The sequence below is a fragment of the Pocillopora damicornis genome, chromosome 8 (assembly GCF_964200805.1).
Source record: "Pocillopora damicornis chromosome 8, jaPocDami1.2, whole genome shotgun sequence".
NCBI lineage: Eukaryota > Metazoa > Cnidaria > Anthozoa > Scleractinia > Pocilloporidae > Pocillopora > Pocillopora damicornis.
This window is the reverse complement of record NC_142677.1, coordinates 21,257,061-21,280,360: the sequence shown is the minus strand read 5'-3', so window position 1 is coordinate 21,280,360 and position 23,300 is coordinate 21,257,061. Positions and strand designations below refer to the sequence as shown.

The 23,300-nt window shown below is 39.3% G+C and overlaps 4 protein-coding genes across 5 annotated transcripts; 2 read left to right on the top strand and 2 right to left on the bottom strand.

Annotated features, from left to right (window-relative positions):
- Positions 1 to 39: 39 nt before the first annotated feature.
- On the bottom strand, positions 40 to 1,785 carry LOC149041794 (uncharacterized). Its single transcript, XM_089180928.1, has one exon. It carries the CDS (start codon positions 1,783 to 1,785, stop codon positions 40 to 42), a length of 1,746 nt encoding a protein of 581 aa, XP_089037054.1.
- A 1,192-nt stretch (positions 1,786 to 2,977) lies between these two features.
- LOC113668632 (transmembrane protein 117-like) lies at positions 2,978 to 8,100 on the top strand. The gene is made up of 7 exons (XM_027184572.2): positions 2,978 to 3,154; positions 3,708 to 3,922; positions 4,252 to 4,481; positions 5,207 to 5,340; positions 5,696 to 5,932; positions 6,228 to 6,848; positions 7,460 to 8,100. The coding sequence occupies exons 1-7, from the start codon at positions 3,059 to 3,061 to the stop codon at positions 7,802 to 7,804; spliced, it is 1,878 nt and encodes a 625-aa protein (XP_027040373.2). The 5' UTR covers positions 2,978 to 3,058; the 3' UTR covers positions 7,805 to 8,100.
- Positions 8,101 to 9,308: 1,208 nt separating this feature from the next.
- Positions 9,309 to 23,269, top strand: LOC149041793 (intersectin-1-like). Its single transcript, XM_089213961.1, has 18 exons — positions 9,309 to 9,608; positions 11,118 to 11,179; positions 11,629 to 11,694; positions 12,168 to 12,274; positions 12,493 to 12,565; positions 12,843 to 12,950; positions 13,333 to 13,431; positions 13,634 to 13,717; positions 13,927 to 14,010; positions 14,108 to 14,179; positions 14,834 to 14,980; positions 15,108 to 15,156; positions 15,396 to 15,468; positions 15,765 to 15,847; positions 16,034 to 16,117; positions 21,531 to 21,625; positions 21,733 to 21,811; positions 21,924 to 23,269. Exons 1-18 carry the CDS (start codon positions 9,452 to 9,454, stop codon positions 22,061 to 22,063), a joined length of 1,662 nt encoding a protein of 553 aa, XP_089070087.1. The 5' UTR covers positions 9,309 to 9,451; the 3' UTR covers positions 22,064 to 23,269.
- LOC113668590 (neuropeptide Y receptor type 2) lies at positions 16,478 to 21,546 on the bottom strand. Of its 2 annotated transcripts, none has more exons than XM_027184522.2 (2): positions 20,920 to 21,546; positions 16,478 to 18,255 (listed from the first exon to the last, which is right to left on the bottom strand). In XM_027184522.2, exon 2 carries the CDS (start codon positions 17,999 to 18,001, stop codon positions 17,102 to 17,104), a length of 900 nt encoding a protein of 299 aa, XP_027040323.2. In that variant the 5' UTR covers positions 18,002 to 18,255; positions 20,920 to 21,546; the 3' UTR covers positions 16,478 to 17,101. The 2 variants fall into 2 exon arrangements, with proteins under 2 accessions (XP_027040323.2, XP_089070088.1); XM_089213962.1 differs by lacking the exon at positions 20,920 to 21,546 and adding an exon at positions 20,288 to 20,467.
- Positions 23,270 to 23,300: the final 31 nt, after the last annotated feature.

Here is a 23,300-nt window from a genome sequence, read left to right as displayed (position 1 = left end):
CCATCCGAATTTGGTGAGTTCTGCGATAGGGTCATTCTCTTATCCAATTCTTGGCTTTGTTTCCGTTTTAATTCTGGCGTACTCCCCACTGCCAAGCACCACGTGAACCGGAAGAGACGCTTTTGTGTCATCATCGTAAACATTTACGCCTTTCAAGTGTGGGTGCTTCTCAATTAGCGTGCGATAATTAGGGTTTTCAATAGACAACAACTCTGTCTTGTTCACTTTGGTAGCTTTGACGGACAGCGAAAATTGATGGTTGACAGATCTTAATTCGAGATCGTAGACTTCGAGTTTGGCAATTTTAGAGGACATCAGCATATCGATCGTTTTTGTCTGAACATCGGTTGGCTTTAAGCGAAGTAGTTCGATCAGCTTTGCCGACACGTACGAACTGCCGGCTCCAGAATCGATAAGCGCTCTGCATTTAATTCCGTTGACCTCTATGATGACTACTGGGAACAGACCCTCTCCAGTTTGGTTTGTTGTCAAAGCGACCCCATGTGCTGGTGGCTGGTTAACTTGGCTTGTCGGGTTTGGTGTGTCACAAATCGACGTGTGGTGACGCTTATGGCAGCGTTGACAGGTTGATTTGCTCGGACAATAGAACGCGCGGTGGTTCCCAGACAGACAATTGAAACATAAACGCTTGTTTAGTAAAATTTGTCTGCGATCAGCGACATGTGTCACTCTTGTACATTCGATGGCTTTGTGATCTTCGCCGCAGTAACCGCAAGGCCAACAGCGGGGTTTACCATCGGCGTCCCGACGTGTGTGGTAAATTCTTGCTTGCTGGCGTAAGTTCCGTTTTGTTGATTGCTGTTCTTGCTCACGCTGGTTTATATCCATTGGATTTCTCCTGGTCCACAATCGAACTGCTTCTGAAAGTTTTGCAAAGTCCCAGCTTTCCCAGTCGGGGTCGGTCCGGACGAGATCTCCGCGGATCGCTGGCAATTTGTCTAGTGTCATAGACACCGCCCCATTGACTTGTTCCAGTTTGTTTAGTGTCTGCAGGGCTTGCACACAGTACGTTAACTTTTCGCTAAATTCACCAATTTTTCTCGGGTTTGGGCTTGATATTGAGGGGAGATCCAGAATCTCTTTGATGTAAGCTTTGACGATTTCTGACTCCTTTCCGAACCTCTCGCTTAGGATACTCTTCGCCCGATTGTATCCCTCAGCCGTGAAGGGCAACGCCTCTATTGCTCTTTTCACTTTGACATCCAGTAGTTCTCGAAGGTAGGTAAATTTCGTGATCGGTTGAGCGCCCGTTTTATCGATTGCTTCTGTGAACTGTCCCCAAAATCGTGGCCAGTCCATATAGGTACCGTCAAACTTCGTTATCATCAGTTTAGGCAGCTTGGCTTGTATGTCGCTTGGCGTCGTCGTCGCTTGTTGGGGGTGAGGCTCAACTTGGATTTCTGCCTGCATCTCTATCTTCGCTTTGTGAAACTTAAGTTCTTCTTGCTTGACAATTGCTTCTGCTTCTCTTTTGCGGTCGTCGATCCACGTGCACATTTTATCCACTTCGCAATCCGCTTTTTCCAGTTGTGCGTCGATTCCGCTGTTCCACGCCTCGATGTCGGCAATTTCTTCTTTCGCACCTAGTTTTGTCGCTTCTACTTCTATCCGCATTCGATTTAGTTCTTTGCTGAGGGACCGCAGGGTGGACAAATGTCTTTCGATCGCTTCTGACTTCCCTGTTTCTACGATGGTGTTCGTTTTACCAATGCTCATTTTAAGCTGTGTTACTTTGATATCTAGATTCGCTTCAGTCGCTTCCATCTCCGCAATCTTCGCACGGGCGGAAAATCAGGACTAAAAATTATACTCACAACAGTTGTCCTTACTGTTATCCTTCGGAATTGTCCCGTCGGAGGTGCCACGTTTTGTAAACTTTGTCCTGTTTACTAGGGATAGAACTCTGACGAACGAGACTCAATTAAACTGTTTTATTTCGCTCTCGTATTCGCTTATTTACATCAGGTGTGTAAAAAGCTACTCTGCAAAATTTGTAAGAAATCACTCTCTTATACGATATTTTCTACATTTTGATTGGTTGTTGCCGAGTAATGATTTAAAAAGGTCATTCAAGGTTGCGTTAATTATGTAAACCATTCAATGTCCATAGTGTTCGCACTCATCATCTGACATGTGTCACGCACGAATCAAAGTCTCCGACAGGCGATGGGTGAGTGTGGTTTCCAGGGGAAACGGAGGGGGTATCAGTCATTCCAGTCATATCAGTCATAGAGTATATATAAAGAGGGTATTATAATAAATTGACTGCCATTGAGGGGATCATAGGAATATTACAGAGCCCTTGTGGGAGATAAGGTAAATTTTATCGTGACACGGTCAAAATCCCCCGTCCTCCCGTCCCCCCTTCCCCCACCCCGACCCCCTAAGCCGATGAATAATTACCGGTTTCTTAATTTGTCTTGATTTCCGGCAAACTGATGTAGTTAAAAAAACAAAGCTCTCATGTGAGGGGTTTATGATAAATTTTTTCCTCTATCTTCTTTGGAGCTTTTCATTTGTCTACCAAGAGAAATATGATGTCAAAAAGAAAATAATCACGATTTGAAAATTTCTACCACAGCTCTCCTCTTCCATAAAGTATTTCGCTGATGAAATTAATTGTTTGCGAAAGTATCAAAATAACTCCAACCTTGTAGCGAATGTAATGTATTTTTCAATGAAGAGATTTTATCAAAAAACCGCCTGATAAATAATTAACAGAGCTTTATTATTATATAGTCTATCATTGGTACCTTAAAGATGTTTCTGATAAAAGCGGTTTTTCACGCAAGTTAATTGATACATGTATTTGCTTTAAAATTTCCTTTGTTGTAGTATTGATATACGAAACGTTTTGTTATCAAAATCTATTTTTTATGCATTTCCAAAATCTTGTCTCCAGTGCATCGTTGTCATAGAAACGATTACTTTCACGGCCTCGAAATCTGTCTTTGTATTAGTTTTACATGCAGATCACTGCACTCATTACAACGTTTTATAATTGCAGTTTGAGTAAAGATTACCGTCTAAATTGAGCATGAGTTTAAAAGTACATCCGACTGGCCATGCTACAATATCTTCAAAGGAACTTCGCGAATTACAGAAACTTCATGAACTGGGGAAGAGGTATTGGGTAGGTAATTTGAGATCCGTGTTATCGGGAGAAAAAAATTCCTACGGTCAAGTTATATGATCTGAATATTCTTAAATTGCTGTAAATTGCAACTATTAGTTTTAGTCTTACCGCTATAACACACTCGGTCTAGAGAGATCCTCTTGTTCAAATGAAGTGTTGATAAGAATCGCTAATGGTCGCTATTTATTTCAAATAAATAGCGAAGGGATCGTTAAAGCAGGTTTTAAAGTTTAAAACCTGCTTTAACGATCCCTTCATTTAGTTTTTCGTTTGTCCGTTTACGCTTTTTTAAAACTCTATTAGCTTCTTTGATAAATTTCTATATGAAAACCAACGGTTAGGGAAATCTTAATTTTTCAAACGAATTGATCTTTAGTGCACTTACGAATTCGAAATAAGATGCTCCAAGAAACAATAATTTTTCTACCGATAACATTCCCATATATCCAAATAACAAAAAAGTTCGCTTTTAATATCTCCTCTTACACTAAACATTTACAAATCATATAATGTTACGGCAAATTACTAACATTTTGCTAATTTGCTCAAGCCCGCTGCTGATAGGAAACGTTACGAGGAAGAAGTAGCTCGACCTGAGCCCCGCCGCAGTAGATATCTGTTCCGCCATCCTTATTCCAGACTCATCACTGCTTACCTGGTTGTTTTCTGTAACTTCCTCATCTTCGCTGAGGACCCAGTCTCCCACAGTTACCGTGAGTGCGTTATTGACGTCATCGGAGAAATATACACCTTCATATTCATAAGGTAAAGGATTACGGTGGAGTTTTAATGAGTTTCAAGTTCAAAAACCTCTCTTAGTGATTTCTTTGTTAAATTAGTTAAAAAACTCGGAAAAAAATTCTGATAAAAGAAAACTTGTGGAAAAATCAAAAAGGCTTAGATAGCTGAGTCGGCCGGTTGTCGAAGTATTTAGTCAAGATTTTTATGAAACGAAATTTATCAGATTTAATAAAGAAATGCCAATTTATGGGAGTCCGTTAGGTCACCTATCCAAGGTTTTATTGCAACCTGTTATCCCGAACATAGAGTGGTTCTTGTGTTTTTTAAATGAAGGCCTTTCTACAAATCTCCAGGTGGCCTCGCGGTTATTTTTCATTGATTAAGTTCAGCTGTTGGATGTTCGCTGTTGTTCTTGGCATGTGCGTCGGTAAATGGATCGTTCATGGATGGTTATTCTGCAAAAAACTTAAGTTGAAGATGTTTACTGAAGATGGACAAGGTTCGTGGATGGTGATGTTTCTCACTTCGCTTCTGTCGTTGTTCATCTTTAGCTTCGCCTACAATGGTTTCTTAATGTTGGAAGGTAAGTCCTAGAACTTCCCGGGTTGAGACTTTGATATCTGTGCTAGAAATACGTGCGAGGATGCGAGGATCTCCTAATTTCATCTCTCCACCGCAGTGCAAATATATGAATTTTCATATATCTAAAATCTTCATTCACTTGGATGTTTATTTGGACCCAATTCATTGACCAGCTCCCAGTTGGCTTGTTAGCTCAATTGGTAGAGCGCTGCACCGGTATCGCAGAGGTCATGGGTTCAAATCCCGTACGGGCCTGAATTTTTTTCAGGTCCTATTTACAACTACTCGTTTCAGTAGTGTTTTTAGCTGAGAGGATCTCCTAATTTCATCTCTCCACCGCAGTGCAAATATATGAATTTTCATATATCTTAAATCTTAATACGTTACACTTGAAATTTTCACACATGACGTGTTTTTGAGTCTACTTGCAGCAAAAAATCACGCCAATTTCAGTATGCTCTCACCCGCTGTGAAAGAGGATATATGAAATAAAAACATTAACAGCAACAACCACTTAGCATCTTTTTGAATTTTTGGCAATTTTTGAGCAACTTTCCAGCATTTTACGAGCGCAATCGGGACAGGCCCACCCACATCACTCGTTCCTATGCTTTGCATAACTGCGAGTGAAAAAGGAACCAGCCAAGAGAGGAGAAATGATATGCAAAGAACCAAGACCTTTATAAACTATGCATATACCACAGCTGACATGATTTTTCTTGGAAGGTAAATACATGGATAAGATGCATGCGAGTAATCGGATGGGGATGGGAAACCAAACGTTCATGAAGGTGGCCGCCATTGGTACATGGCTTGGAGATTTTATAACAGCTTGGATGGTTACAGACATGATGTTACAGGTAAGTAAACAAAACGGCTAACTGGGAAATCGACGAAAATTGATAGGTATTTGAGACCATACCATAAACGCAACCAGTAGTAAACGTTTTCGATCAGCCACTTGAGAGCATCTCTCATTTCTCCCCAGAAATCCTCCGCTTTTAGATTCAAAATGGCGGCCATACATTTTACGATGGAATAAGTCTGCGCTGCAAGCCAATTTTGATTCCACAGGGCGTAATTATGGTATACGAGTCACCGAGGACGAGATGGCTCCATTATTTTAATGTTCTTTGCTTTTTTTCTTTTGTTTGTTTTGTTTTTTTAAAACATTCACATTTCGACAAAATACTGTCCATATGATTTTCAATGTAGGGAGCACAATACGCACACTGGGCACCAGATCTCCGCCGCTTTTGGAAGACAGGATTGAACCGGGTGTATGCCTTTTGGTTCGTTTTTGTTGCCATGACAATAGTGGTAAGCACGGCGATCTCCACAGACTATGTAAACTGGGACAGATTAAACAGAGACTTTGTAGCGTCCAACGAGTTAGCGAGGGCGTTTTTGGCTTCGTTTATTCTTGTTATGGATTTGATGATTGTCATGCAGGTAAGAAGTACGTTAGAAATTATGATATTTTTAGAGAGTCTCAAAGGAGTTAGCCGTTAACCCTAAAACGGCAAAAAAATGTGGCCTTTGGGTTTTAAAATTGACAATTTTAACCGTTAGTTGTTAAAAAAAGTGAACCGTAAAATTTTTTCTTTCAAACGTAACGGAAAGAAATCAACCGTTAGCCGTAAAATGGCCATAAGCTGTAAAAACAATCATCCCATTGAGACCCTCCTTTTAAGGATGTTATTATTTCTATTTCCGAATTCATTGATATTTTTTTCATATTTTGAAGGACTGGGAGTTTCCCCATTTCGCTGGCTCGCTTGATATAAAGCTCCCAGGAGTGAACTCAGACGCCTTCGATGTTCGACTTCCTTCGTGCTGCGGAGGAAAACCGATTGATATTTATATTACAGGAAAATGGTTTAACTATGGTATCATCTTCATCGTCATGATCTTGGACCTCAACATGTGGAAAAACCAGATCTTTTACGAACCTTTCGCATATGGCCAATACACAGATCCAGAAGGGTACATTTACACTGTGTCTGACAGACAGTTTCTCAGGTGGGGGAACAGATCTCTGCTGTCCTATGAATATCGTTGGAATCACCTCAACCCCAAAACTAACATAACTTATGGACTCGAAGATCTGCGAATGAATGCCAAATATAAAGGATACTCTTTGACATTGAAGGGGATCGCATTCGTGCCTTCGATTTTTGCATTTTGTGTCTTTGGTTATTTGCTTTATCTCTTCGGCTTAGAAGAGAACCCCGATGAGGTGTTAGTGAGTAGGTATCGGCAGGATGTCAGACGGCAGAGGCAAATAAGACGGTTGAGAAAGAGGAGCAGAAAGGAAGGAAGGATATCGATGGACAGAGAGGAGACTGGGAAATACAGAGGTGATTTGGTGAGTGCATGTCCCCCTCGTGGTATAACTTTCCATTGTACGCACATATGCATATTCGAAGCAGAATGTCGGAAAACCAAGTAATGACGAGAACGAGTCACGAGCTCTGCAATCCTTATCGAGGGGTGGAATTTCTAAGTGATCGGACTCTCAAGAGATTTTTTAAAAGATCCGACGTTGAAATCGATTCTGGCAAAGGCTCGGGTCTTCATGGGAGTGGGGTAGGGGGTACAGGTTATTCTCATTTCATTTCATTTCGTAACGCATATTTAGCGGCTCTCGTCTCTCAGTAGACTTCGTGGCTGAAAATGAGGTTAGTTTAGATAGACTGGCCAGTTATCACATTTACAAATGAATGAAGGGGGTTAGTTTCTAAAAAAAATATGGTGCTGCGTAGATGGGAGAGTATAACAAGATCAGAGCGAAAGTTTAAGGCTCTGATGAAGGGCTAACGCTTGAAACGTCAGCTTTAAAAACTCTTTACGGCGGCCAATTTACCTTATCAACGCAGTTGATAATACTCAGTTACCCTCTTATCACATTTGCAAGTACACTCTGGATACACGAAGGGTAATTATAACGCAGTTTTTTTTTTTTTTTTCTCTGCACAGCCCAATCCATTTACAATAAATAACTCCCGAAGCTTTAACAGTCTACCACCTTCTCCCGCCGTACAAAGAAGCCGACAAGAGGAAGTTTTAGACATGAGCCTTTTCGACCACGACGAATCGTCCAATGAGAACGAAGAGACTGTCGACCAATCAGAGGAAAAGAAACCAGAAGTGAAGAAGAACTTCACATATTTCTTCCGGCATCCATACTCCCGCATTGCTACTTCATACTTAGTGGTATTTTGTAACTTCCTCATCTTTGCTGAGGACCCAGTCTCTCATAGTTACACCGACTGTATCATTGACATTATTGGCAATATGTACGGGTTTGTATTTTCAAGGTAGGTCATTATTATTTTCCTTTATTCATTCTGGGAAAGTATGGTCAAGCTTTTGATTTCTTTGAAGGGAACTTCAGTTTCTTGCATCAAAGTCTCAACCCCCCCTAAAGGGTATACAGTGCACACATTCTAGTGCAGTGAATTAGTTAGAAGTAAAAACACTATCTCTCCCCTCGCCCTTTGAAGTACCTTGAACGGAACGAAAGCCAAACTGAGCTGAGGAAGAAGCTGCCAAGACACGCAACTTAAAGCTCTCCCTTCCCCTGTTAGTACCGATGATAGGCAAACAAAGTAGACACCACCGATATTAGCTCATCCTTCCACCCAAGCTAGACTGAACTCTCAAGTTCCTTTTTGATAATTTTATCCTTTTTGATAATTTTCCCCGAAGCTAGCAGAAAAGCTCTGACTGTTCACTGATAAAAACGATTTGAGGACTTAACCGCTAGGCCTTGCTTCCTTACACAAACTCACACCCAGAGCTAAATAAAAATAATGATAAATACTTCTAGGATAAAATTAAATTCGCCTTATCGAGGAACAGGGCGAACTGTAGCAAAATGAGTTGGAAAAGGTTTGCAATGTTTGAAAGAAAGTCGTGAGGCTTAAATTACTCATTTTGAAGGAATGCAAGTGGCTCAAAGTTAGTATCAACGATCGCACTTTTTAGACTTTCGTTTTCGTGGGAAGGTGTGTCGAGTATCATCGACATCGTCACCTAGCAGTTTTGAAAAGGAAGTCTGAGGTGGTTTGCTTTCTACGCGGGAGACTTTTTCCCCTGGTGACTGGAATATCCAGCTTAGACATTTGGATGTCATAATGTCAGAGGTGACACACGTACTTGAATACAGCTTGTGTAGAAGGTGTTACGAATAACCCTTCCGTCTAAGTACAACTGCCAACTAGTGCGGCTATCGAACAACGTAAAAGAAAAGCGCGTGTTTTAAGGCTCGCGAGTTAAATGCCTGCAACGCTGTCTAGTCAGATTCTTTCACATTTTTGTGTAAACGAAGAATTTCTGAATCGGTCAACTAACCTTTCCTGCGTTTCCCGTTGTATTTCTGCTCTCGCAAAGCTTTTGCTGAAAGACGTTTTAGTAATGGTTTCACAACGTAATTTGTTTGGTTATTTTTTTAATGATATTTTGCCACAGGGAAGTAAGCCAAGTCTATGGTATGTTTACAATATAAAGTGTCGCGATAAGGTGGATGATGCAACAGTACCTGGTTCTTGCCTTCAAATGTGTTTTTAAACAGAGACATTTTATCGGAAAGCAGGATACCACATTATTTGAAAAAGGCTCTAAAACACGAATAATTCTCATGTCTGTTGAACTTTGAAATTTAACCCCTTCTCTATTATTTTTTAAGCAGGCTATATGACTCTTATTTGATATTGATGAAATCAAAGTAAAATGTAAATTTCGCTTTCCCTAAATGTCAGATTATTTAACCGGCTGATGCTGGATATTACCACGTGGAAGTTATGACTCAGTGCTATTTTTAACCAATTAAAAGTTATCTCTCGAAAATAATCCGCATTTCTGTCGAAGCTAGCAGCAGTGTCAGTGTTTTATCGTCGTTTTTAGAGCTTTAAAGCCGCTTAGATCGAATACGCTTTCATTCGTTTGTTATTACTGTTACTTTGCGTTATGGGATTCAGTACGCGTGGGGAATCACCACTTCAGACCCGTGTGGCGAAAGCTTGTCGTAAAAGCTTGCAAAACCTGAAAAACCAGTTTCGTCCCAAGAGAAAGGTTGTCGTCATGAAAGAAGAACTCAATCAAAACAATCGAAATATTTTGCATGGTACGTAACATTTATTTCAAACAACGTTCATTAAACCCGTAGGTCTCAGAAAGGTTGTGTTTTTTTTCCGACAGCGAGTTACTAAATCGATGCGTTCATCGATGGCAATTGGTAAAGAAACGATATTTCAAACGCTGTATAACTTTTTAAATTGATATTTTGTACAGTTTCGTTCTGTTTGACCTCTATTGGGCATTAGGTTAACAATCTTTTCGTTTTTATCCCTCAATTTGAAACAAATATTATTTGATTCTCTGCTTATCGTGGTTTTTGTTAACTGAACCCAGATTCAAGGTTTTTGCGATGCTTGGCGTTCAAACGGAAATTCAATTCGAGCGCTTGTTGCCAAGTTTCACTTTCCATATGAACGAAACCTCGAAGAAACAATACGCGTCAAATTATTTTTTGTTTGCATTTTCAGGAGATTATTTCGGGGATTTGTGCCTCTTTCAAACAATTATCCTAAAATTTTCAAGTGTGTCGCTGTAATCTTTGTTAATCCGCTCTTTTCTCTGATCTTTCTAGATCTATGTGTTTTTTGGCTTATTACTTTAACATTCAGTGTTTCACTTTCTTTCACGATCAACATCATCAACAATCTTAAGCGCTAAAATTGTTTCAGTTTGCCATTTCTTTTACGGGGAATCTTCCCGCTTTCCTCGTCAATCCTTCTTCCTTCTCAGCTCTATGTGAGCAGTTTGTTTTTTCTCCCTTTCTTACTGAGCCATTATTTTTGTTACTTTCCCTCAAGCTGAAGCAAGTTTACCTTTTCGCAGTAATCCACGTATAGATTATTGCATGTGACTTAGCTGCTTTAAGATTTATGAATCACCAAGGAAGTTGATTCAATTATCTGCGAGATCTGTGACCTGAAGAATTGACCCTAGCTGTCAAACTAACTTATCTGCCTACTACCTGAATACGGCCGTACCTATACTACCTGGGAAAAAGATCCGTGTGAATACCAGCTGTGGAAACCAATAACAACAAAAACAATTTTTTTAATTTATTATTTGTTCTTCTTAGTTTTAATATAAGAGTTACGGCTAGTTCGGTCGGCAGATAAATAATATTAATGTAGGCGGGCCAGACTACAAAATTTAATGAAATAATCCGAATATTACGCGTTACAACGCCGTGGTCGAAATTGTTTATTTGAGCTTTACATTTGTTCGTATGTTTCTGTCTTCTTAAACTGTTCTTTTTTTGCCAGCCTATTAGATGTTGAGAACAATTGATAGCATCTAAAGGAAATGTTGACGCGTATGCACCCTGTCACGAGAACGCTTGGAATGATAAAAAGTGAATTTAAGAATATAAAGTTTGCCTTACGTTTATCCTTCTACGATTTGGACAGAAGTCCTATCTCTCGTAACTGTGTGCGCCGTAAAAATGGAAAGAAAATTTGGCATTTTACCACTGTTTTGCGGCAGACAAGGACCTGATTGAACCGTCTGTGCAAAAGTTTCACTCAGAATGCTTTCTTATCTACGGCAATTTTCTCGACAGGGACTGGATCATTCGATGAAAAAGTGTTGGCGACTATGTCTTCAACAGAGCGACAGAGACAGGTGCGATTGCCAAATCCTAACTTTATATTACTTTGTTTCTCGGTCTGAGCATGACATTACAACCAAAACAATGCTGTTTCAGATTACCTTCCCCTCAGCCCAATTCACTTCACTGAAAAACTTTCCTTTGTTTATCATCATCTGCTTATCTTTAGTTGTGAGGTTTTTTTGTTCCAGGAGCAAACAATAATGTATCGCTTGTAACATTAACATGCGACCTTTGTTGGTATGCCTTTCTCTGTAGCCTCAGTTTATTTCGCCTTTCGTTTAGACATGTGGCTGGGTTATTTCTTAAATACGTATGATACTGAGCGTTATATCGCCTCTCCTCCCTTCCAGATTATTTTCAAGAAGTACTTCTTGATTTTCTGGCAGTGACACACTGAACATATAACACAATATTTGCTTTCTTGTTGTTTCCGTCATTCATAATTATCTCTCCTCTACAGAATGTTATATATGAATTGATGAATTCGGAGCAGAGCTATATGGATGATCTGAGTGCGACTTTGGAAGTAAGTGCATGATGGACTCAGAGTTGATTAGCTGAGGAGTTTATCAAATTAATTCACAAAAAAGGAAGGTATTGCACTTTCTCTCACCCCTTGATTGTGAGGTCTTCTGATGATTTTTTTTGTTGAACAGCCGGCCTAGCAGTGATTAGGGTTAAATGATTAAGGAAAAAGAAAAAGGTAGATAAATATTGGGGACAAAGCAGAAGGCCGAGTATTTTAGCGCAGTGGTCTTATAATCTGTAGGATCCAATCGAGTCCAGTCTCTCTACTTTGAAACTTGTTGGATTTGTCGTCAGCACTTTCTTGTTAGTTCTCCAGCATCCCTAGCAGCTGGTGTGTTATTTCACCATTGGCTGTGTTAAGTTCATATAATTCAGGGCTCCAAATCAGGGCTGCTTTAAAGAAAGGCCATTTTTATTTAAAGCTAATGTTCAATAAAGAAAGTTAAAACTATTGGTACTTATTTTATACAGGTGTTCTACAATCCTCTCGCTGATTCCGGTCTAGTGACGGAGCAAGAACTTAGCACTGTGTTTATTAACTGGAAAGAGCTCATCTGGTGTAACATGAGGCTGCTCAAGTAAGTAGTTACGCAATGTTTTTCATAACGGTCCTTTCAAACCCTAAAGTGAGTAATTAAAATCACCCAGTTTAGTGTTTGAGAACTCATGCTACGATGATACCCAAACAGGCCAAAATAAACACCTTGAACTGTGTAATCGTATTTTTTGACGTTTTGTATCATGATAAAGCAAGGCATGGCTTGTTCACTAAGTTGTCCGCTGTTTTGATCCACAGGGCGTTTCTCATTCGAAAGAAGATGAGCACCAACGTGGCAATTACGTCGATTGGGGACATTTTGTGCGAAATGGTGAGATCTCTTAAAACCCAAACTTACTGTCATGTCGTATTTCATTTGAAAGAGCAACGGAACGAGAATTCTGAATCGTCTAGCTTCCGAATCATCTCATTTTAAAAGAAACACCGTTAATGGTAATTTTAAGGATGTGATAAGTTTCTTTTGTAGTCGACTTCGAATTTTAAAGCGATATGACGACGTGAGAGGGTGTGAAAAAAGAAGTGGAACATCCTCTATTAAAGTTGATTATTTTCATTCCTAGCATTGTATTTTTATGTTCTGCTTTTAGTTGCCCCGCTTTACTCCATACGTCAGGTTCTGTAGCTGTCAGCTCAAAGCTTGTCAGCTATTACAAACCAAGATAGAAACTATTCCCGAATTCAAGCAGTTAGAGAAGGTGAGAATTTTGTGTTAGATCAATTACGATTGATAGTTGATATGGGTCTTTCTTCTCATTATTTTTCTGATTGGCGATGCATGGATATTCTTAGGAGAGATTGCTTTCAGATTGGTCACTCCTGAGAGGGGAAGGGTTAAAGCCGTTGAAAACTGGAACAAGAATTTCACGTTACTGTGATCTTAAAGCGAACATTTGCGTTCACCTCCATCATTTTGTCAATACCGCTGGAGTTATTTAAAATATGTCAATTGGAAAAAGGAAGGCTGTAAAGAGAGGTTGAAGACCGCCTCTGCATCATCTATTTGTGTTGGGAAATTTAATTTTTGTCAGGGAAAATTTAAGGCTTTTACTGAATTTGTGTTTCTTGGTTTGTATCTAGAGATGTATTGCGGATCCCAGAGCTAAAGGTCTTCCTTTGAGTAGCTATTTACTGAAGCCTTTGCAGAGAATTTGCAAATATCCCCTTCTTATCCGAGAGGTAAGTAAATTTTTTTTTACTGGTTGAGACTAGTTAGACGTTCCTTTTTCTGCAGCACTTTCATGGACTGACCCGCCCACTATGTGTTGTTGCTTTATCATCGATCGACTGAAAGATAGCAGCTACAAGTTGGTAATGCGTCTTTTTATGTTACATCTGTGTTTGGGTATTTACGTACAATCTTTCTTTTCTCCCTCTGTAGATTTTAAAATTTACTCCGGAGAATCATTCTGACAGAGGCAACTTAGAAACCGCGCTTGAAAAAGCCGAAGAGCTCTGTCAACAGGTGAGAAATCCTGGTGCTTGATATGCGAGAGAAACTGTTCCTCTTCTCCTTCTTCTCCTCCTTTAAACTTTCCTCCTTCCTTCTCGAATTCCGCATCCTCCATTCCTCCATGCTCTCCCCTTTCTTCCTCTTGATGCACACCGTTTACTTCATACCACTTATAGCTACAAGTTTTCCTCTGTTGTTGAGTTGTTGCGCGTTTTCTACAGGTTAATGAAGGTGTTCGCTCCCAAGAAAACACAGATCGCCTTGAGTGGCTTCAAGCACACGTCAATCTCGAAAGTATTGGAGAGGTACATGAATGGTTGTCGTCAACGTTTAGTTAAGTAATTGATTTCCCTTACAGAGCGGCATGCTTGAAGTTTCTTTATTTTGTTTGTTTCTTTGCAGCGTTTGTTTTTTAATTCCACCACCAACTGTCTTGGACCAAGAAAACTGTTGCACTCCGGAACATTATGGAAGGTACACTTATTTTTTCTTTGTTTTTGTTTTTGTTTTTGTTTTTAATCTGTCCTTTTTTTTTTATCCTGTCCACCTTGATTTTGCATTACTTATTAGACGATCTGCTCTCCTTGCTTTTCGCCTTATTTAGTAACTGGTCGATTTAAGGGGTACCTACCACGAGAGGTAGGCATCAGGAGTTTTATCCCTGGGATTTGATGCGATAGCTCTCATAACCCGGGGACTAAGCGGGAAACCGAACCACTTTGGATTCGTCGATAACTCTTTTGACCTAAATATCTGAGAAAGTTAGAAAGAAACTGGTGAGATGGCATGTGTCACGCCTGCCTAGTTCTCTTTTGGGTAGACTCTTAAGCCACTCTGTTTTCATTATTGCTTTCTGTGCTTTTTTAAGTTCCGTCTCTCTCTACCAAGAAAGAAGAACACAACTGCTTCGTGTCATAATCAAAGTTTGTTTGCAATGAACAAACATACCAGTGATTAAGGATCGGCGTTATACATATGCGTGACTCTTGACAGTCACGGAGGCTGCAACAGAAAATAGTGTTCCCTGCAGCTCATTCAGGAATTGTAATGCTGAAAGCCAACAAAACAGATCACAGTTCAGTGGCGATGAAATTGCGCTGAAGAGGAACTTCACCTTTGTTATTTCAGGTTAAGAGTGGAAAAGAACTTAAGGCTTTCTTGTTCAACGATTTTCTCATGCTCACCCGGCCGCGAAGCTCCATTGCAGGAAGTTTGTCCAAGAAGATTGGATTTGAGTCCAATGAACAAGATGCTATATATGACATTTACAGAAAGGTAGGTATCAATACACTCATCTCGTCCATTTCTTTGTCGTTTAGTTCTCTTTACTGTAACTGTGTTGACTGTCATGGTTTATCAGGAATTGTTCTGAGGGTCACGTGTTCTTACCACTTTGTTTCAGCCTATCATGCTGAATGAAGTCATCGTCAAGAGAACTCAAGAAGTGAATCGTAAGTAACGATCATTTTACTCCTTATGTTGCCCAAAAAAAATGAATTAAAAATACTAGATTGAAAACGTACCTCAAGTGTTGTTGTTTTAGATTATGCAAGCATTCACCAAGACTGCCGCCGCTCGTTTTTGCTAAAACTTGGGTACAAATCTGACTAGAATTCCAGGATAAGGTGTGACAGCAAACCCACGAAAAAATTGTTTTTTTGATATCATCTTTTTCCCTCTTAACTTTCAGCTGAAGAGACTGTCTTTCACATATCGCATATTGATCAGACGTACTCCTTCCGAGCAGAGTCTAAATCCGAAAGGTAACACCCACACAAGAAGCCATATGATATGTTTAATTGTAGTCGTGTTCAGCGGACTAATGTTCGAACGTTCCTATCAATTGTGGAACAAACACGGTGGCCTAAGGCTAAGTGCTCAGAAATCAGGTTTGAGAGGCTGGGTTCGAGCTTTCGCCAGTACCATGTTTTGTTCTATGGCAAGACACAATTTAATGATGTCTCTCTTTACCATGGGTTACAAATAAAAGGCGACCAGCTGTCTGATGAACTGTAATAATAATAATAAGAAGTTCTTATTGACGAGATTTCCTTTGCAGAAATCGTTGGATGGATTTAACGGAGAAAGCTTCCACGACATATATTGAAACAGAACGTGAATCGCGACAGAAAGCGCATAGAGGTTAGTATAATGATGTCACTTTCTCTTTGTGCAGTATAATGTTGACCCGTTGGTTTGAGGGAGGAGGAGGAAAGGAAGGCAGAAGGGGGGGGGGTGGGGAGGGTTGTACAGAAGTTCTTAATTGTAAACGAGGTGGTTGTAAGTATTCAATGTATTTATCTTTTCTTTTCCGTTTCCTTTCATCAGCGCGATCGTTTCGGACGGGCGGAATTGGAAAGCTCAAGGTGACCATGATCGAAGGGGTTGACTTAATAGCGTCTGATCCCAATGGTGAGTTTAGTGATACTGAAGTCGATCAGGATTTTTAATTGCATATTGTCGCCATATAGCCCAAGGGAACACGAAATAAAATCACCCAACTTTAGCCAACAAAGGGAGAAGCAGCACGCAGAATGTCGCAAGACATCTGAAATGTTAATAAAACCAAACGAAAAGTAGTTTACGGCTTCAGCAATCGCTAAAACGTTTAGCATTACTTTCGAAATTTAAGGGACGATATCAACATCCACTGTAGATTATTGATAAATATTTCAACGCTAGCTCTGGTGCCTTAAGTTTTGCTATAAGGGCTTAATCAAGAGAGGGTCTCCTTCCACCATCCGTTGTTTTCAGAAGCTTTTTCAGATACAATTTTGAGATAATTTCAGCTCTTTGTTGCACGAATCAGGTAGTTCCTCTTCGTTTACAATTTGTGGATAACGTGAAAGGAATAGCTGATTTAAAGCTATCCTTTTACGCGAGTCGGCGTGTTAAGCGCATACTCAGTCAAACACGCTGTAAGTTGGTAATACTTTTACTATACTACCAAAAAACACGGCAGTATTTGCGTTCAAGATGGGTGTGATGGCCTTAAAAATTGCCCTAAAATTATAACACCGGAATCTTGCAAGAGTTCTGATATTAAAAGATTCAGGTGTTTTATATGTGTTTGTGGTTATTCTTTGGTACTAATGCGAACGAAAGATTAGCCGCATGTAAATCCTAAATACCAAGGGTAACTAACGGAACAGATTCTTTATAGCTCGTTAAACTAAATCTTTCAGTAAGTCAGGCTAAACAAAGCTTATCTAGAAATGCTTCGTTATACTCAAGGTTTTTAAGCAGTCGTTAACTGTGGAAGTGAAATACTTCGATGCATATTCAGTTAATGAATTGGTGATGAAAAATAGTGCAGTCGCTTACAACTGTTCAGTCCTAACCCCCACGGTTTCTGTCGCTGTTTTTTGATTGAACCACTGTTCTAAAATCCTGAGTCTATCCTAGGCAGGCACAAAGTCGGAACTCATTCAAAACTTCCTTAAACGCAGTTCGGTAATTTGTACTGTTCAGCGCATAGGTGATAGGATTCAAACTGGAACTGCAGTACACCAGAAAATACGAAGTCTTGTAGAACACACTGCTTTGGGCTATGTCTGCTGCAGTTGCAATGGCAAAGGGAAAGAAACAAAACAAAAACACAGCAGTGACAATCAGCAACATTTGGACGATTTTTCGTTTGAACACTCCATCATTGTCCATTCCAGCGTTAGCGTTTGAGGAGCAAATCGTGTTGGTGAAGTACAAACCTCTGATTATACTGAAGTAGCACATAAACATGATAACAAAAGATGAAGTGATGATCACGGTAAGGGCGATCCAATATGCATTGCTTTCCGCGGCAGAAGTCGGCCAGCTTGTAATGCACCGATGGTATTCCTCGCTGTATGTTTCGAAGATAAACAGGGGACACACATAAGCGATGGCGAAAATCCATATCCCTATGATGGCATAGTGGACGTTTCCTTTCGTGAGACGAAACCGCGTTTCCATTGGAATCACCAGAGCTTTGTAGCGTTCCACAGAGATTAATGTCAGTGTCAATCCCGAGACGATCATTCCAACACCAGCGATGGTGTGTGTTGTAATGAATTTACAGAGGAGATTGCCCATTTGCCCGTTTGGTTGCTTGGTATAGGAAAGAATCATCCCAGGAAGGCAGAAGACGAGAGCTAACAAGTCTGAGATGGCAAGATTGACGAGCAGGAAGTTCATGGTAGAATGCATGGATCGTTTTCTTCGCACCACTTCTATCACAAGTGAGTTACCAGCGATACCCACAAGGATTACCACGATGTAAGCCATAATCAGGAAGACATCTGCTGTGTCCATCCGCATTGTAAATCAAAGAGATGCGGCGCCTATATCAAGCTCGCCTTTCTTTTGTTTCAATGAATATGAACACTCCACCAGCAAAAGTTCTCAATGTTATTTTCGATTTTTCTGCTGACGCGCTGTTTCAGTCATCTGCTTTATCCTCAGTTATGACATCTCGTGTGTCGGGTTGTTTTCGTTATCAGACTCTCCACGGTTTTATTTCTTTGTCCCAAGTTGCCCTTTCAAAGGTTGCGAGCAGTTTTTTACTGTTCCTCCTGAAAAAGGACGGAAAATTCTGTGAAAATCTGCTTGTCGTAGAAATAGACGGAAACTGTTCGTATTTGCCTTTGATGTCTTTCCTCTTACCTGACGTTTCAATGCTTTTTCTGCCTAATGGTATTTAACCTTTGGTGAATTGTGGCATCCGATAGCTAGGTATGCAATTTTTTGTCTCAGTTGCCGCATGAGCGATGCTTTTTTTTACTGAGACCTATTTAAAAAGTGACAACGTCAAAGAGTGTGTAATTTGAAAGCTCTAGAAATTGAAATGGAATCACCCATTGAACCGGAAAGTTCATTTGTTGAATAAATAACTTTCTAAATATGTTTTTGTGGTACAGTGTTTCAGATTTGTTTGTGAAAGGGAGCCATTGAATTTGGAAAATTTTATTTGAACTTTAACAGCTGTTGTGTAGTCCGGTTGTCTGGGTTTACTCAGCTTTGGAACAATTGCAAAATTGCGAGAATAAAAATGAAACCTGGGAAACATTTTTATTTCATGTTGCCCACAGAGTTTTCTTCACACGCCCCTGGCATAATTTTCCGTTGAGTAAATGATGTTTACATTATCCTAGAATGCAAAAGAGTCATTTTATATGCAGAAAGGTGTGGCGAATTGGTTGTGATGTGTGATAGATGTATTTTTACTTAGCACCCTGTGGCTTTTTCCATTGATACTATTCTGATATTTTGTTTTTCTAGACCCTTGAAGAAATGTTGTTCTTCTCTATTCTGTATTAGTTCCACGTCCAGTCATTAACCTCAGTAGTTCTCCAATAAAAACCACTCTTAATTCAGAGCAAAATTCTGATGGACTAATATGCGCTTAAAATATGTTTTTTCTTTCTTTCTTTCTTTTTTCTTAATGGAAGGAGAAACATTAACAATGGTCGACTAAAACCTCCGTGATATCAAAATTTATGCTTAGTTAAATAGTGTTCCCAATAATGATCAATGCTAGTATTATCTGTAAATCGAGTAGCTATTGACTATGTGGTTTGAGTCGGAAGGTCAGAAAGTGCAATATGATCTTTTCGCTCGGTTTCACCTTGGAGTGAAGGACAAATTTCTGCACTGAAACATGATACGATTAAAACTCTTACGTAACCATGGAGTTAGTTTACCGTATCCTAAGAGGATCTTCAATTTGTGTTTGACAGAAAGTTTCAGTCGCCTAATGGATGTAAGATATATTTTGTTTACATTATGTCAGCTGAAGAGTAAACACCATCTCATCATAAGTCGATATGAATGCAGTACGTGGGGAAATCTGCAATGAGCATTATCCAGTCACTTGAAGTTTGCCCAATTCTTAATTGTAATTTTGCTTTTTAGGGGGGTTTAGCTTTTGCTTTTGTTTTTTTCGTCGACGAGAGTATCGCTCATTTTTCTCAACGGAGTTTACAATTACTCAGAACCTATATCTAGTGTGAATCAGACGTGATTTTGAGCTTTGTTACCTTCCACTTCTCGATCAACTTTCAAGCGACTAAAAGTATAGATGTCCAATTGCTTTTGCGCTCGTTAATGTGTGTGTCTTACAGGAACCACAACCGGCATGGTTTGAGTTAAACAAAGAATTAGCATAAATATGACAAATTTGTGGCGTAGTATTCAACGTCTGTTTGCCTTCACATATCGCTAAGTAATGGTTTTTTTTTTTTTGAAATATTCTAACTGGAGGCAATTTGTTTTCTTATACATTAGCCAAAATAGTAAAAGTCGGCGATCATGAAAATACTTATTTTTCCTCTTGATAATCAACAGATAGCAGATGACAGATATAATAGTGATCTGATGTACGTAATATTTCTCCGTAGTGACATCAAGAGACTTGCCAATTTTCACTAAGAACTGATATTTTGATATTGGGTCTATTATAGTTTGTCATGTTTAAGTCTCCGAGGCGTCACACTTATTTCTATCATCTGACATTTTGAAGATTTAAAGAAATCAAACATGTTGAACTGGTTCATCGAAACATTGTCATAAAACGAAGCTCTTCCCATTCAAGAGTGGATCGCTTACCCCAGAGTCATTGATTTTTTTCCGGAATCTTCACTTGAATTTTCGTATTTGACATGAATCACAATTGAACGACACGACGTCGTTTTTTAAGGCGCCTTTGAAATATAATATTTTAGGCGTCTATACACCGATTTTCAGATCTACGAACAGGATAATTTGTGCTTGGAGTAGACAGTTTATGCTTTCCAAGAAAGAAAAAACATCTGCCTCGTTCAATTTGTTTAACTAAACATTGAAACATTAAACTTCAACCATATCGCTTTTCTTCTTTTCTGTCTACGTTATTGGTAGCTTGGGCTTCCAGGAGACAGCTCTTACGCGCAATTGTTTACTGAATACGAAAAGACGTGAATATGAAAGCGATCTTCGCAGTAATGATCACTACTTGAGTAAGAAAATTTATTATGTTTTGCTGTGATTGGTGAGTATTAAAAGCGTATGTTTTGCAGGGAAATCAAAACAGTGCTGTTGAACTTCTCAGGAAAGTTTCATTTTTAGAAAAATAACAGACACAGCGATCTTTTGTCGTTTTCAAACTTGCCCTAAAGGGTTTCAGTATCCTCCTGCGGAAAAAAAAAACTTATATCTAGCTTCTACAATTACTGTAGTTACAGATGAAGTACGTAACTCACTTTTATGAAACTGTTTCAAATGTCTCTATCAGTCTTGTCTTGCAAAGTTGCTAATGATTCTTCAGACCTTAGCCAAGCCCATCTATGTCTGCCACAAAGGTGCCCCCAACTTTAATCGCTTGGTAACACCGAATGGTAATGAGCATCAAAATTTAATTGGTTTAGCAGTTGGTGCAAAGCTTTGGCCAGTCGCTGCAGATTTGTCTTAGAGCCAATCAGATACAAGATGTTAAAGAAAATATTGTTTTTCATCGTGGTTCTGCAGATTAATTAATGTTTAATCGTTTGTCTTGCGATGTAATTATCAGGCTATCAGTAGTATCAACCGCGACGTTTCGACTACTATACTGCGTCTTCGTCAGGCGACGAGGTCGAAAGTTTACTTGTCGTTATTTATAGCACCTTGGTTTGCTGTCATTCGTATGATAACATACTGTGATTTGAGTTCGTGCGCTTTTTAGCGTTTTTCTCTCCCCTGTATTCGAGGAGAGCAGCTCTGTTGCTGTTTGACAGACTTCTTGTTAGCCGTGGACAATATTGTTGGAATAAAATAACTCTGGGTGGAAAATGTAGATGTCTTAACTGGCTTATCTTGTTCTTTTAATGCATAGGTCTAAGTGATCCCTATTGTGAAGTGAGCATGGGCAGTCAAGAACACCGCACGAAAGTGGTACCGCAGACGCTCAATCCGAAATGGAATTCTCAGGTAAAGTTCGCAAACCAACTCACTATCAGATAGCTGGCAGAGCGGTTTTCTAAGGTGTCCATTCCGTCACTCAATAATAATGCGTTCTCTTTAATTTTTCTTCGCAGATGACTTTCACGGTGAAAAGCCTTGAGCAAGATGTGCTCTGCATCACTGTCTTTGATCGAGACCTGTTCTCTCCAAATGGTAAAGTAACAAACCACGAACGATTCCTATTCTGTAATCGCTATTTTCGTTTGTTTGTTTGTTTTACACCAATGACTATTTCTGAATATTTTTTTTTTTACTTCTTTTTCAGACTTTCTGGGTCGCACAGAGTTAAGCTTGGCGAAGCTTTCATCAAAAGGCAGAGGACCCTGGCAGGAAAGATTGTTATTGCACGAGGTTGAAACGGGAGAAGTAGTAGTAAGGATTGAACTACACTTAGAGGCAACATAAATGTAATGTAAATCAATATGGAACAACCGCTGAGCGAATGGCCTCAGCCTCAAATACGAACACGTGTTACCTTGTGACGCCACCCCCAGCTGTACTGAGTCGTTTTTAGCCGATGACATTTACAAACTAAGGCATCTAATGTTTGACATGTATTTTAACTGGCTTACAGATAGAGAACAAGGCGTGAAGACACACAATACTTCTTTTGTTGACGTCGTGTCTGTCTAGTGTTAGATGTCAGACTAGCTGGTAAAAGACGTTTTTTGGGGAGAGCTTTATGTATTTTTTGAGTTTTTTTTATAGTATCCACTGATCGTTCGAGAGTAAAGAACTGGCAACCAGCCTCGAATATGCTCATTCTATAGAGAATTGTGTCTACTTAGGTTTTTTCATCTATTTCCGACGTGATAACCCTTCTACACCTGCAAATTGAACTAAGCTACTGATGTAGAAAGTTGAAAAGGGTGATTTCCTTAAACAGAGTTGTTTTTCCTCCCCTTAAAAGGTCTTACTTTGCGAAAATGTGTAATTCGCAAGGAGTTCTTCGCAATTTTAAGGTATTTTAATTCCAATTGTGAACTTGTGAAAATACCATTTGAAGCTACTTAACTGAAAGCAAGGGTGAATAGATCCTGGCTTAATGTCAAGGTTGAATTTTTCTTTGGACATTGAAAGACACGGTGACAAACCAAACCAAAACCGTTTTTTTTATTTTTTAAGTGCCCCTGTAAGATTAAAGTAATATAATTCCAAGTGTACGTGTATGTAATCTCTTGTTAGTGCTATCCTTTTGAGCATAAGAAACTATGCAGAGAACTTCATGCTTCGACCTATAAATACCTTAAAAATAAACTTGTAATTAAAATAATCTTTGTCTTCTTGAAGAAAAAAAAACATAGCAACTTAAAGATTCATTTTTTCTGTTTTTAAAACGATTGTCGTCTTGTTACATCATTTAGATTTGAATGATTTGTTGGTCAAGTTTGCTACACGCCAGGTTTCGTCAATTTTGTTTGTTTGCAGACGAAGTCAAAGCGAAAAAGTTGTACACATTTTCGAACTAAAAATTTCTTTAAGAAAATGGAATAAAATATGAAATTAATGAAATAACTTAAGGTGTAAAAAAATATGCGTTCTAACAATTACAGCAACAACGTATTATGTCCTTTGTGAGGTGAAAAGTGTAATTAAAAAGTGTTAAACTTACTTTTCTGCGTGTCTGGTATGTTTCTTGCTT